At 43.3% G+C, this 14732-nt stretch overlaps 1 protein-coding gene across 7 annotated transcripts in view; it reads left to right on the top strand.

Annotated features, from left to right (window-relative positions):
• Armc2 (armadillo repeat containing 2) overlaps positions 1-14732 on the top strand; it is a 109920-nt gene that overhangs the window by 1384 nt on the left and 93804 nt on the right. For 4 of the 7 annotated variants that reach the window (XR_003948649.1, NM_001034858.3, XM_006512653.3 and 1 more), the window contains exons 2-3: positions 4976-5231; positions 8274-8346. Coding sequence is in view for 2 of the 7 variants with exons in the window: in NM_001034858.3 (NP_001030030.2) it covers positions 5014-5231; positions 8274-8346 (291 nt within the window). In the remaining 5 variants the exon portion in view is untranslated. Of the gene's footprint in view, positions 1-4975; positions 5232-8273; positions 8347-13087; positions 13146-14732 lie in introns of those variants that run through there. The other 3 variants (XM_030244989.1, XM_030244990.1, XM_030244991.1) reach the window with 2 other exon arrangements.

The raw sequence follows: 14732 nt of genomic DNA, 5'->3' as shown, positions 1-14732 counted from the left end.
CTGGTGGCTGTTGGTAGCAAACAGTAGAGATAGGGGTTTTTAAAGATATATTTATTCTTGTTTTATGTGTATGAATGTTTGCCTGTGTGTATGTGTGTGTACAGTGTGCCTGTAATGCCCTCTGAGGCCAGAAGAAGAAAGTAACACATGCAAATAACACGTGGGTCTGGAGAGATGACTCAGTGGTTAGGACCACTGGCTGCTCTTCTAGAGGACCAGGGTTTGATTCCCAGAACCTACACAGTGGCTCACAAGTCCAGTCCCAGCGAATGCAGTATTGTCTTCTGGCCTTGGCAGGCACTGCATGCTTGTGGTGCATTGACATATCCACAGGCAAAACACCCATACACATTAAAACAGCAACAACAAACCCGTTTGGGTGTTCCCCATCGTCCTGCAGATGATGTTCATCCTGTAGTGGTCGCATCTGATACCACAGACCAAACAGTGAGATGCAAGCGACAACTTAGCCTCCCTCTTCTTTCCAGAGTTCACAACTCTTCTGGTTTCTTCTGAAAGGGCTCCTGGCCTCCCTCTGACCCCTGTGGATCTGTCCATTCTGTGTTGTCTCTGACTGTCCCCTCTGTTCTTGGTGCCCGTCACCCTTGATGTCACTGTCTCTCCGGAGTCATTTGTCCAGTCCCACACGTTTGAGCAACAGGGAAGGGAGAGGCGGCTATATTTGAATTCCTGTTGCCACAGGGCTTCACAGATCAGATGCTGTCAGAAATAAACTGCAATGTACCTTTATAATCGACTACAGCACATATCTCCAATTAAAGACACCACATAGCCTTCATCCGGGAATTTCTCAGCTCAGGTGTATTTAGCCTTCGGTTGTGCCCCTATGGAGGGCTGGGATTCAGAGTCCGAGGGTAGGAAATAGCACTGGCAGTGTGAGCAGTTAGTTCTAACACTGTGGACAGAGTTAAGACAGAGGCCAGTTAGGGACCTCACAGCAGCTGTACAAAGGCCATTAAACCTGGGAAGGTTCCTGGAGAAGTGACTCCCGGGTAGATGGAGAGGAGCAGTTATATATAAACTTACCAGTTCTGTCCTTTTCCTCCCTCTCTTTTCTCCTTCCAGCCCACGCTTGCCAAATCCCATCAACCAAATCAAGTTCTTCGATCTGCGCATCAGCTTGTGTTTTGTGTCTTACCGCCATGTCGCCCTCCCTCTGGTCCCCACATGACTTTATGCTTGGAGTGTGCTGCGCCATGCATACCCACTGTGCTCATGATTCTTTTTCTTGGCTCACCCACTTTTTTTCCTCCCCCCGGGGACACTGTCACATCCTCAAAGTTAGCCCATTTTTCTGAACCTAGCTCAAGTGCTGTTACCTCCACAAGCCTGCCAAGGTCTCTCTCCCAGTTTGAAATCATTTCTAGTTGCAACCCACAGCCTCCAAACATGGCCGCCCATTGTCTAAGTCTATGATAACTTGACCATCTGTCCTGGGCGTATCGTAGCCTTCCCTTCACTAATGCTATGAGTCTACCTACCTCATAGAATTGTCACAAGCTTTGTTGAAATGATGAACTCAAGAGATGTCAGCAGACTGTTTGGTATTGAAGTCAGTGCTTCACTGACATTAGCAATCAGCTTGCTCAGAGCAAAGATGGAGTTTATTAGTCTCTGTGTTTCCAGAGACCCAGATTTGGGGGGGGGGAGCTCTGCCTGTAGGAAACATCATTGCTATATCAGTTGATCACCTCTAGTAGAGTGAGCTTGCTCCCGTTGGCAGGAAGGCTTTTATAAAATTAAGACTCTATAGTGTGATTGTGTTATGGTTCTGGGATGCTCTGTTGTAAATAGATGTCCAAGTCTTAGCTAATTATTTTTCAAGTTGACAAATTCTGTTGGTAATAACTTGTAACTTAACCACTGTAAAGAGCTTCATCTTTACCAGAAGAACCACAATTATAGCCAGTTTACACGTACTAGTAAATGTTTCCAAGTTGGATTTATCTGATAATGTTAACATTAATGTAATAACCAAAGAGAAATGGTACAGGTCATATTATTGTACCCGTGCTCCCTAAATAAAAAAGTGGGACTTGGGAGGAGACAGAAAGTTGTGAACAGGTATGCACTGTATTGTTATTATTTTCATGCTTATGGATGTTTTTCCTGCATGTCTGTCTGTCTGCTGTGTGCATGTAGCTTTCAAGGAGGTCAGAAGAAGGCACTGAATAACCAGGGACTGGGGGTGCAGACAGGTGCAGTGCGATTCACCGTGTTGATGCTGGGAACCAATCCCTGGTCGGCTGGACCATCGCTCCAGCTCTCACACTATTCTTTTAAACCCTCTACCTACATTTTTTTTTCCTCACAGATATTTGGTCAATCTGATTACCTGTAGCGCCCTCCTATGTTTGTTTGTTTGTTTGTTTGTTTGTTTGTTTGTTTTGAAACAGGGCTTTTCTGTGTAACAGCCCTGGTTGTCCTGGAACTCTCTTTGTAGACTAGGCTGGCCTTGAACTATCAGAGATCTGCTTGCCTCTCCTCGAAAATGCTGGGATTAAAAGCATGTGCCACCATGCCTAGCTTGTGCTCGAATATTTTACAGAACTCTTAGAAAAGGACCTGAGTACTTGCTCAATTGTTCTCTGTACTTTTCGATACAAACTGAAAACCAGCCAGAAAAAAACTGTGGGCCAGGAACAAGAAGGCTTTATTACTCCCCAAAGCACTCTGTTGAATTTTTATTAGTTTTGCCTGATTCCCTTTGGGCATTGCTGGACTCATTAGTGCCATGTGAGGCCAAAGGAGTAGACACAACCTGATTTAGTGTCTGGAAAGAAACCTCTTAACTGCATAGAAACTTCTCACTTAGTCTCATGATTTCAAATTAGCACACAGCTCCTGTTTCCTTTTGTGGGTGTCAGGGGTCGAAATCGGGCCGTTCACATTCTAAGTGCACACTCCACCACCGAACTGCACCCCAACCCTTGTGAGGAGAAGAGTCTTCTAAAATCGAGTCAACAAACCTGCCATGACCACTTAAGTTGTATTCTGTGAGGCTGACTTTTTTATATCATATAGCAAAAATAATATACATATGTATATATTAATTTACATGAGATGTAAATAAATGTATACATGTATATGTATATCTGAAGTATTTTATATATTTCCAAACAAGTCTCATTAAAAATAGTTGATAATCTAATCCTATCAGAAGTGCTAGGAATAAAATGTCCTGGGCCTGCCATAGTTTTTAATAGTTGTGTTAGTATATAGGATTCCAGAGTCCTTGTTTAAACTTAAAATCCTGAATTAAAAAGGTCTCCTAAAGCAGAACTAAGTGCTCAGGGAGGGACTGCAGCCTTAGGGCTGCACCTGGTGTTCTGTGTGGGAAGAGTTACATTGTGTGCTCAGAAACATGGGTAGCGCAGACTAGAACTAACATTGAATGTTTCTGTCTGTAGTTGTGTGAAACACAATGTTACAGCTCAATGTAAAGGGTCATGATGTAGCAGAGTTCTCTGTCTAGGGAACCCCTTACTCAAGGAAGTGGGATCTTTTCTGTCTTCTGTGTCCAGTCCCCATCCCATTTTGCTCAAACCACCCCTCCCCCTTTCTTCTCAGTACAAACCAGCTGAAATACCTGAATAATGTACAGGTTTCTGTCTCTCTGGAGCTGCATTGTTTAGGGTTAGTGGTTTTTGTTTTTAAAAAATGAGAGATTTTATTTAAAATAATGAACAGCTTGATACCAGAATAAGTTTTTTTTTTTTTTTTAATCTGGACCACTGTCAAGTTAGGCTGGTCTCTCTGGGCCACAAGGAACCATTGTCATGTTAGGTGGGTCTCTGTGGACCACGAGGAACCACTGTCATGTTAGGCGGGTCTCTGTGGGCCACATTGTTGTGTGAGAAGGGTCTGCAATCTCCAGGTCCTGCCACATGGCTTTCAGTCTTTGAGCAAGATAGGCTGGGAAATGAAAACTAGATATTAATATTTAGTATTTATCCACTATGAACAATATCTTAAATTGAAGATGATTTGAATCAATTCATTCCAAAATAAAATAGACAGTACAGGAGTGAGCCATTCTTGGGGGTGGGGGTAAGAAAAGCAAATGAAGTTTGGTAGGACACTAATCTAGCCTTATGTAAACCCTTTTATTGGGGTGGGGTTGGGGAAGGAAAAAAAGCTTAGTTGAAAGTTTTGACAGAACTTCCCACACTTTCAGTAGGTTTATGGATACGAGATGAGGGTTGGATCTGGGGCTGGGGCTGAGTAGAGGAACATTCACCTGGCAGCAGTAGACTCTGGCTTTGGTCCGTGTGTGTGTGTGTGTGTGTGTGTGTGTGTGTGTGAGAGAGAGAGAGAGAGAGAGAGAGAGAGAGAATAATGATGTTGGGTCCGGGTCCTTTTTATCATTTTTTCTTCCCTGGACATCTTTTCCCTAATTGCATAACAGCACAACTGTGCAGCTCATAATTTTGATAGCTATTCTCTCATCTTTGCCCTCTAACTGCTTGTTTTTTTTTTAATGATAAATTATTTAGTGTGTGTGTGTGTGTGTGCAACTATGTATACATGTATGCACAGGTGCATATGCCTGTTGAGGTGCATGTGGGAGCCAAGGAGTTGACAATGGAGATATTTTCCCAAATCATTTCTCCACCTTAGTTTTTTAGATAGGGGCTCTCACTGAACCTCGAAACTGCTGTTTGGGCAACTCTGCAGGGCCAAGAGCCCCGGCTTGCCTCAGCCTCCCAGCACTGGGGCTACAGGCACGTGCTGCAATCCCAGCTGTCTTAGATGGACGCTAGGAACTGGAACTTGGTTCCTCGTGCTTGTGCAGATAGCGCGTAATTCACTCAGGTACCTCCCTCCCAGCCCCTCTTCGTGTTTCCTCCTGGCTGTATGTATAGAGTAGTAGCTTAGTATACGGATGGGTGCCTCTCTTTCTAAAATACTGGATAAAAAAATAGCTTGTGTTTATTGTGTCATATATTTGCAGGGTGTGTCTCTGAAGAGCGTTTTAGTTTAAAAGGAAAGATGCTGTCTTCCAATGACCAGAAACTCGAAAAGCTGGATTCCTTTTATCGACCTCCAGTGTCCAAACAGAGGACAAGTGCAGAAATCATAAGCGAAGCACGAAATGCCTTAAGAACGGTTAGGACCCAAAGACCATTTACACCCCGTGAAGACCAAAGGAAGCTATTTGGGCCTGCCTCGTCAAGAAGCCCAGAAAACAGGCCTCCTTCCTCCTTCAGGTACTTACGCCTGGCTGTGGTCTACACCACCAGGTTACATGTTCCCTGTCTATCCTTCCCTTTGCTAACCCATGCATCATGCCTGGGGAGCCCTTTCTAATTGGCTTCTCTCATTTAGGAATTTGAACTCACGCTTCCTCGCTAGCTAGCTCATTTCTTTTTAGCACCTTATAAAGTTGTGCCATCTGATTGTGCCACAGTCCCATGCTTGAGTTACTTCCAGTGTAAGTTCCCGATCCACGTCCATCAGCACACGAGCCCTCCACATGTGCGTTTTTTAGGTAGATAAAAGTCTTCAGATGCTTTGGGTAACTGCCAAGGACCCAATGGCTGGCTCAGATGGTGAGTTTATGTTTGCTCTTAAAAGAAAGTGCCCAACTGACTTCCACAGTGGAAGTGGTTTCCCACTGTGTGTCCCAAGGGTGGTAGATGAGCATTTCGGTCTGCTGCGTCCCCCTGCCCCTCCCCCAGCGCTCGCTCTGGACCTGTACTCTTTGGAAGGTGATGATCTTTCCCTGGTGAGGAGGCGCACAGCATCTTTTCACACGCTTGTGGGCCATCTGCGTTGTCTTCTTTGTCAGGCATCTGTTTAAGTCTGTGACCTAGTTTCTAAATTGGGTTGTTTGTGTTCCTGTAGAGATTTAGGAATTTTTTGAGTAGCATGGATGGCCATCTTTCATCTTATTCATCCTTCGGGAGGTTTTTTTTTTTTTTTTTTTTTTTTTTTTTTTCCTACCAGACATGGAATGCTTACTCTCTTGACTGTCTTCTACAGAGCAGATGTTTTTAATTTTTAGTAGAATCAGCTTTCTGTCCCGGAGCATGATGTCACTGCTGTATATAAAAGTCATTACTTTATCCAAGTTTATCTTGACTTTCTTCAAGCTATCTTGAGAAGTTTTCAGATATCTGAATCTGAAATTGAATTTGAGTTCATTTCTGTGATGGGTGTGATATCTTCCCCACCACTGTGCATGTGTGTGTGCGTGTGTAAGATTATCTTTCTGCACAAAGTCACTGAATTACAGTGGTTTGAAATATAAAGTTTCACTTTATGATGTTGTGGAAGTGCTGTGTACTCGGGAGAAACTAGATTTTGAATTTTGATCCTCTCCTGGGCTAGCCACATGTAGTGGGAGACAGTCTGAGGATGCTGGGTAGCAGTAGACAGCTGCAGCTCCCAGTTGGCCATGGGATCCCAAGGGTAAACAACTCAATCTGTGGTGTGCTGCCTTGATAAGCTCTGATATAGTAGGTTAGGTGCACTGAGTACATTTGACCTAACATTTTCAACATGGGAAGTTCATAGGTCTATAGATCCACTGTAAGCCAGGAACACCTCCATCGCCTTAGCTTGGTGGCCATCGTTTAGCTGTGTGTTTGCAGGTCTGTCTCTGTTGATGACTCACTCTTTCACCAGTGTAGCCATCTTGTTACTGGCAGTGTTATATTCTGAAGTCAGGTAGTGTCTCTCTTCTGAATCTGCCTGTTTTTAGTATTGTTGCTGATTATTCTGGGTGTTTTGTTTTGTTTTGTTTTGCCTCTGACTATACATTAAGAATCAATTTTTTTGCATTGATACAAAATAACTTGCTGGGACTTGAAGATTGCATTGAGTCTGCAGTATAAGTTGGAAGCAATAGCTTTAAAACAAAACTTCATTGTAAATAATGTTGCAATTTTAAAAACCAACAATGTAACAATGTTAAGTCTTCTATTCATGAAAATGGTCTTTCTCTCCAGCTAGTTAGTTCTCCCTTGATTACTTTCATTGAGTTATCATTGCAGATCATGTATGTTTTCATGGGTTTACAACCAGGCACTTCAGCTATGATACCATAGTTTCCTTTCAGCTCCTCCCTGCCTGTCCATGTGGGGAAACTGACTTGTCTTAATCTTGTATCCTGCAACCCAACTATAATCAACTATTTGTCTCAGGAGGATTTAGAGTCAGTCTATACTGTATTCTTTTCTGTGGAGATGATAACTCTGTCTTCAAACAAAGTTAGTTTGCTTCTTCATTCCCAATCTGCCTTTTATTTCTTTTCCCTGTCTTGCTTATTAACTATGACTTCCAGGATGCTGCCAAAAAGCATCTGTGGATGGAGGAATCCTTGCCTTGTCCTCGAGCTTAGTCGGAAGGCTTCAGGTTCCGCTCAGAAAACACGACATTGGCCATGGAATGTTTGTAGACATTCTTTACCAAGGCGGAGAAGTTCTCCTTCTTTCCCATTTTAAAAATTATATTTATTGATAGAATTATAGGATTTTTTATTAGATGTGATGGGTTATATTAATTGATTTTTCAACACAATTGTTTTTAAAGTTTGACTTTTGACCAAGATTCTTAAAGATAATTCTAGACACTGGATAAAGAGACTTAGTTTGAAATGAAATAGTTAATAGTGACCATCATTCCAAGTTTATAAAGTTACAACAAAAAAAGGCTTTTTAAAATATATATACATTTCTTCCTTTTGATTGTTGTTATTCTTATTACTTAGGCAAGGTCCCAGGTAACACTGCTGGTCTGCAACGTGTTGTATGGTCAAGAATGACTTTGAACTACTGATCCTCCTGCCTCAGCCCTCTAAATATTGGGATTACAAGTGACTGCTATACCACTCAGTTTTATGCAGCACTGGAGACCAAATCCAAGACTTCTTGTGTGCTAGACAAGAACTATACAAACTGAGCCACATCGCGGTCCCTCTCCTCTTTGTCATTGACATTTTTCATTTAAGACCATGTCTTGTCATATGACGCAGGCCAGTCTTGAACACATTAGCCTGCTTCCGTGTTCTGAGTACTGGGAATAGAGATCCATGCCACCATGTCTAGTTCATTACTCAGTATTTTTAGTCTTCCTAAGAACAATAAGGAAACTGTTAAAGGCTTTGATTGTTGCGACCACTTTAAATTGCCTTTTCTCAGTGCTTCTGCACTGAATGCCTTTACTCATTTTTCAGCTAGGGTTTACTAGCATATACTAGAAACAGAAGTCCTTCACAAACTAACCCTCTCCATCATCTCTTCTGCTAGCCTTCACGCTTCCAGCTTTGAGTTATCCGATTCCAAGCCTATCTCTGGGACTCGTCTCAGGCCACTTGAGCTGGTGAGTACCTTTGGTCACCACCAGTGATATGACATGAATTTGGTTCCGAATACTTAGAAGTCAGCACTTGTACTGCCAAGGGTATTATCATATAGGCCCAAGTGTATTAATAATGTAATTAATAATAAAGCCAGTGCCTTTACAGTTTTTAAATATAATGCTTAGGATCTAATGAAATGCTTACTTGTAGTTTCATAATAAAGAAGAATTAGAGTAATTTACTAAATAATATTTTATAATATGTTTGTTTAAAAAGTTATATATCATTTTGTTTTAACAATTATTTGTAACAAAATTACATATTTATATTTTAATTATATATACATATATATACTCATATATACATGTAGTTAAAATGTAAATTATACATAAATTTTTATATGTACGTTAAGAGAAAGAGACAGACTAATTACCAAAAAAAAAATAACAACCAAACAAAAATCACTAAAAAGAGTGGCTTTTTATTCCCCTCTTCTTTCTTATTCTTGCCCCAGTGGTTTCTTCTGGCACTTTCTTTGTGATTGACTCTAGACTTCTAAACACCACCTTGTCTGCTGCTGTCATCTCCTAGGGAGGTGGGCGGAACTTCCCATCAGCCACACTCCCTCTTCCCGCCCTGCTGCTGTTCCACATGGATACACTGTATCCTTGCTTGGAGCAGCTTTCTTGTACTATGCGTCTATCACCCGGTTCACAGCCCATCCTTGACGTAGTAAGGACTAACGAAACTTGCTTCATCTTGCCTGTATCATTTTTTGTTTCCTTTTTTGATAGCAACAGTCTTCTGGTTTTAGTTTTATATTAGTTCTATTTCAACCTCATACTGCCACAACCCATGCAAATCATCTTTATGTGTTTGGAGACAAGGGTATCCTATCAAGTCAGTTCTTTGGGAGAGCTCTCCAGACATCCTGCCCACCACTTGCTCTGGGTACCTGGCCCTGCTCTCAGCACCCCTCAGCACCATTCCCGGAATGGGGGCTATTTCCTGTCTCCTGCATCCCAGGCCCTTCTTTGTTTCCTGTGACACTGCTTTGGATAGAGCCTTTACCCCATGGAAGGGGTATGCGAAGGGAGAGTAAATAAATGATTGGAGACTTGATCTTTGATTTTTCTTTTCTGGAAGTTGGTATGATGTTTTACTTGTTGCCAGTTGTTCTGTTGTTGACGAAACATCGTTAGGGAAGAAAGGGTTTATTTAACGTACAAGTTACATCTTCAGAGGAAGCCAAGGAAGGGTCCTAGATGCAGTCACTGGAGGAATGATGCTTATGAGACTCTCAATGGCCTACTCAACTTGCTTTCTTACAGAACCCAGGCCCTGAGTGGGCTGGGCCCTCCCATGTTCATCATTAATGTATAAAAAGTTACTCCATAGACATGCCCACAGGTCAGTCTGGTAAAGACAGTCTCCCATCTGACATTCCCTCTCTCTGGTTAAAGACTCTCGATTATGTCAAGGTGACAAGAAGTAGCACCCTAGCTCCTGAGCCTCTGATAATCCTCCATCTTGAATCTGAGTGCTTAAGAGCCTTTTCGGTGTGAAATCCCTTTAGCTCTGGGAAGTGTTCTCTCCTTATTTCAACCATGACTCCCTTTCTAAACAGTTTTTTATTAACATGAATTAGTTTGGTTATATGTCTGTTGGATATATACAATGTATACTGTATATAACCAACATATAAACAGTTTAAGGGTTTGTAATTCAGGTATAGGGGCTATTGGGCCGGCTCTTCCATCTTCTGGGTTTTTTGTTTGTTTGTTTGTTTGTTTGTTTCAGTTTTCTTCTCTTTTTTATTGTGCATCTTATTCTTCTAATCCACTTATTAGATTCTTTTCGTTTCTGTTTTCCTATCCTACCCTCCCCCAACTTTTTAAATTGTGTTTTTATTTTTTATTTTTAGGCAGTATTCTGTTCTTGTTTCATGGGTGCATAATCATTTTCAAGCCAGTTTTGCTCTCCCTATGTGACCCCTGTTGCAGATTTAGGTTTGGTTTTGGTCTCTGATTTTCCTATTGGAGACTCTGCTGGTGCCTTATGCTGTTTTTGGTGTATGGGTGGAGTTTGGTCTATAGGCTGTGTTAGCCAGCCCACCCCTAAGGCAATCGGGCCGGGCTATGTTGTTGCTGACAGCCCTGAAAGTGTATCTTCAGGGCCCACCTCACACAACCATGCATTTAGGCCCAGCTCTTTCCCAGGCTCTGTCCTAGGGGGTGGGACTTGGTGGTTGCCAAAGGGAAGAAAGAAGAGGCCTCGGCTGGGCTTGGTGGTGCACATCTTTAATCCCAGCACTCAGGAGGCAGAGGCAGGTGGATTTCTGAGTTCGAGGCCAGCCTGGTCTACAAAGTGAGTTCCAGGACAGCCAGGCAAGAAGGTAGGGCACTTAGCATTTCCTACCAAGGTTTGGAAGGTAAAAACAGGAAGCTTTTGAGTACACACCAGCCTGGGCTATATAGCACATTGGAGGCTAGCCTGTTGAACATAGACTGTGCTTCAATACATAAATAAGAAAGAAAAATCAGTGAGTAGCTGATGCTTATCGATAAGGGCTTATTTTAAGGGGACCCTTAATTATCAGCCCGGTTAGAGGGGTTGTGTTTCACCCTATCTAAACAGGAAGCACACCTTCTCCTGGAAGCCTGACAGCACTGGGAGGAGGAGTGGTGTTAGGAAGACTCTTAGCCAATCCCCTAGCTTCCTGCCACCTTCCCCATAGACCTCTGCCTGCTTCTTAGACTCTTCATGGAGATCTTAGCCAAGCTGCTTCTCAATGTTTATTACTCTGTGTTTGTGTGCGTGTGTGCATGTGTGTGTATGTGTGCACTCAAGTGAGAGAGAGAACGTGTATATGTATATGTGTGTGTTTGAGTGTTGTGTATATGTGTGAGTGTGTATGTGTGTATGTGTGTGTATGTATGTGTGACTGTGTATCTTTATGTGTGTCTGTGTGTGTGTGCACAATGTCTTTTAATGCTCCCTTAAGCAGTAGCTAGCAGTCCATGAGGTAAGCCCCAGAGAAGCCTGCTGCTTGAACGCCTGCGCTGAGCATATAAGCAGCAAACCCTCTGCTTCTTCTCTCCCCTCTGGCCTATGCCCCAGTGTCCTCCAGTAAGCCAGGGGCTGCTCAGAATCAAAACAGCCCAGGCACTGGGCATGATGTAAGCTGACATTCTTGGACCTGGTTGCTTGGGCCTTGCTACTGGCCTGACTGGCTCTGGAGGGTGCCTGTCAACACCTGTCATCTCCTGAGGCAGGGAAAGCACTGTCATTTGCTTGCAGCCTTTCATTAGTGGCCACACCTACCTGCTATGTAGAAACACAGCCCCATCTTTCTCCTTGTTCAGCAGCGTCCTGTTTCTGCAACAGCCCTAAGACCCAAGGCAGCTGAGGAAAATTTCTTCCTACGTATATTTTACTACTCTATTAGCTAAACTTGCAGTTTCCACACACAAAGTAACTGCTCTCTCACAGTGGATTGAGTAACGCCAGCGGAGGCATGACAATGGTGATGAATTGGAAACGGTGCCCCTAACACCATCCCCAGCATTCCCATCTCCATCCACTTCCCAAACGTGCAACACCCAGTTATTTAAGCCCCCAAATATTCTTAATCAGCTTTGTATTGACACAGAGAAAAGACAGACATCGTGGAACTGCAGCCAATGCACTTTACACGAGTTAACACTCAGCAGCCAGACTTCCAAAAGATGAAGCGAGACACTGCCAGCACCATCAAAGACGGTGCGTGGTCAGGAACCCCAGCCACCACCCCCTGGCCCCCTGGGCAAGGCTGCACTCACTAACAGCATAAATCACTTTGAATTGTCTTCAGTATTTGACAAGAGCCAGGCTCCATGTATTGGGCAAGTGAAACAAAATGTAATATATTTTTAAAAGATAGGAACTTGTGCGCCTTGGGATAGAGACAATCCAGGATGAGGAAAGGGACAGTGGGCATGTCACATAGTCCTCCCACTCCCCGCCATTTCTGACATTCACAGTAACATATTACAGTCATGAATCACAGTGCTTCAAGTGACAGGAGAGTCCCAGGTACCCAGGAGAAAATCACAGGGGTAAAAATGCACCCACAATTACTACATCTCAAAGGCTGGGGGCTTAGGAGAAAGGTTTGCTTTCTAACTTTTAAATGTCTTGTAGTGTGTGTGCATGCATGCACGTGTATGTGAGTACGTGCATGTGTGCATGTATGTAGGTGTGTTCATGCTTTACAAAACTGTATCATGAAGAACTTTCTGAGGTAGGATGGCACTGAGCCCTTTCCAGTCTTCATGAAAGGTATGGAAGACCCTGCCTTCCATCTGGGGATCCAAGGAGTCATGACAGAAATAGGTCAGGAACCATGAGGCAAAGATGAGTTGTGGCCAGCCAGAGCTCTTAGATGCTCTGCTAATTGTGTATTCTTTGGCTGGGTTATTCAGTAGAAATAGCCTGTGTGTCTTTATTCAGTGAGTGTTATCTTCCAGAACCTCCTAACACCTGGCCTTCTTGGAGTCCTTGATTGTATCCTGGTCACTAGTGGGAACTGTGCAGCAAGCAAAGCCTGCTGGGTATCTGTCAGTCGCTCAAGGAGGGTTTAAACATATTTGTAATATTCCCTGATTTCTAAAATCATTGCAATTCATTTAAAAATCATAATGATTTTCTTCATAAAAGTCATTTTGATGTGTAAACCACAAGTCTCTCAGTCTCTCTGTCTGCCTGTTTCTCTGTCTCTCTTTTTCTAGAACACAACATGAAGAAATTGCTTGGCTTTGATATGGTAACTCAATAGAAGGTGCTTGTCCAGCATTCTCGGGGCCTTAGCACTGGGGAGAAAAAGAGGAAGAGAGGGAGTGGGGAAAGGGGAACATAAAGAGTGAGAGGAGAGAGAGAGAAGAGAGAGAGGAAGGGAGGGAGGGAAGCTGGGGAGATGGCCCATTTGGTAAAGTGATTGCATATAAGCATGAGACCCTGAGTTCAGACCCATCACCCATGTAATAAGCTAGGCATGATAGCATGTATTTATAATCTCTGGGCTGGGAGGTAGAGATGGGATAGTCTTGGGGCTCACTGGTAGCCAGTCTAGCTGAATCAGCAAACTCCTAGTTCACTGAGAGAAAATGAGATGAGGAGGGGTTGGAGAGGTGGTTAGCACGTCACGACAGTCTACAACTCCAGTTCCGGGGATCTGACATCCTCTTCTGGTCCCAGCAGGCACCAAGCAGACAAATGGAACACAGGCATGCATGCAGCCAAAACAGCCATGCACATAGGATTTTTTTTTAAGTTAATAAAATAAGGTGATAAACAATTGAAAAAAAAAAACGTCAAATCTCGACCTCTGGGCTCCACACACACTAACACATGTACACAGGTAAAGGAGGGAGGGAGGAGGGGAGGGAGGAGGGAGACTATAGAGTCATTTATATATATTTGTTGCATATTCTGCTCTTCATGGTCTTAATAGTCCAAGAAGTCACATATTCAGATGAAGCAAATAAGGTGTCAAGGTCAGTGGTAAATTAACTAGGCTTCAGTATGGAAACAATTATTCATTTTGTACCAGGCAATAATATCTTTTGTTGGGAGCTGTTATGGCCCTTTATCTCACCTACCAGGGATAATTAGGGTATCTGCCTCAAGGAACTTAGCATTTTCCCTCCTAATGGGATCTTTGGCGCCTCAAACATTAATAGCACTTGAGGCACCTGTGTAACACTCTAACACACTATTTATTTTCTGTGCATTATTTGGCAAACTCTGTAAACTTGGTTTGCGTGTCAAGGGTCAGTAAATCACCAGTTGCTATTGCAAAAGCCCCGAGCAGCACTTGTATAGAGAGGACTTTCTTTCAGCTCACAGCTTCTAAGCTCTCGGTGGTCTGTCATTAGTAACTCTGCTCGCTCTTCTGGCCAGGCGGAGACCAAACGTGTGACTTCCCTGGTGGATGTATATGGCAGAGAAAAGCCATTGACTTCACAGCCAACAAGAGACAGAGAGAGACTACCTCTGCCGAGTGTTTCCTACCCCCTTTTTTTCCCATCTAGGGCCCTGTTTTGTGGGGTGGTGCCACCCACATTCGGGACAGGTCTTCCTGCCCTGGTTAATCTCTTTGGGGACAACTCACAGACACACCCCACACCTGACACCCAGAGGAATGCTCTGCCCACCCCACCCCCAGGTGCTTTTCCATCCTGTCACATCTGCAGACAAAGCTAACCACACCTTCAGAGGACAGTGTTCTGAGATAAGAATTCATACTGACCTTCAGCATTGAGTTATACTTACGTGGTTTTGTCTTTTACTATTATATACGAGGTGCCCATTTTCCTGCGTTAACCTCTGCGTAAATCACAATCTTAGTATAATTTTGCAACACACT

This window comes from Mus musculus, chromosome 10 (assembly GCF_000001635.26).
Source record: "Mus musculus strain C57BL/6J chromosome 10, GRCm38.p6 C57BL/6J".
NCBI lineage: Eukaryota > Metazoa > Chordata > Mammalia > Rodentia > Muridae > Mus > Mus musculus.
Note: the sequence above shows the minus strand (reverse complement) of the source record. Positions and strands in the feature narration are given on the sequence as shown.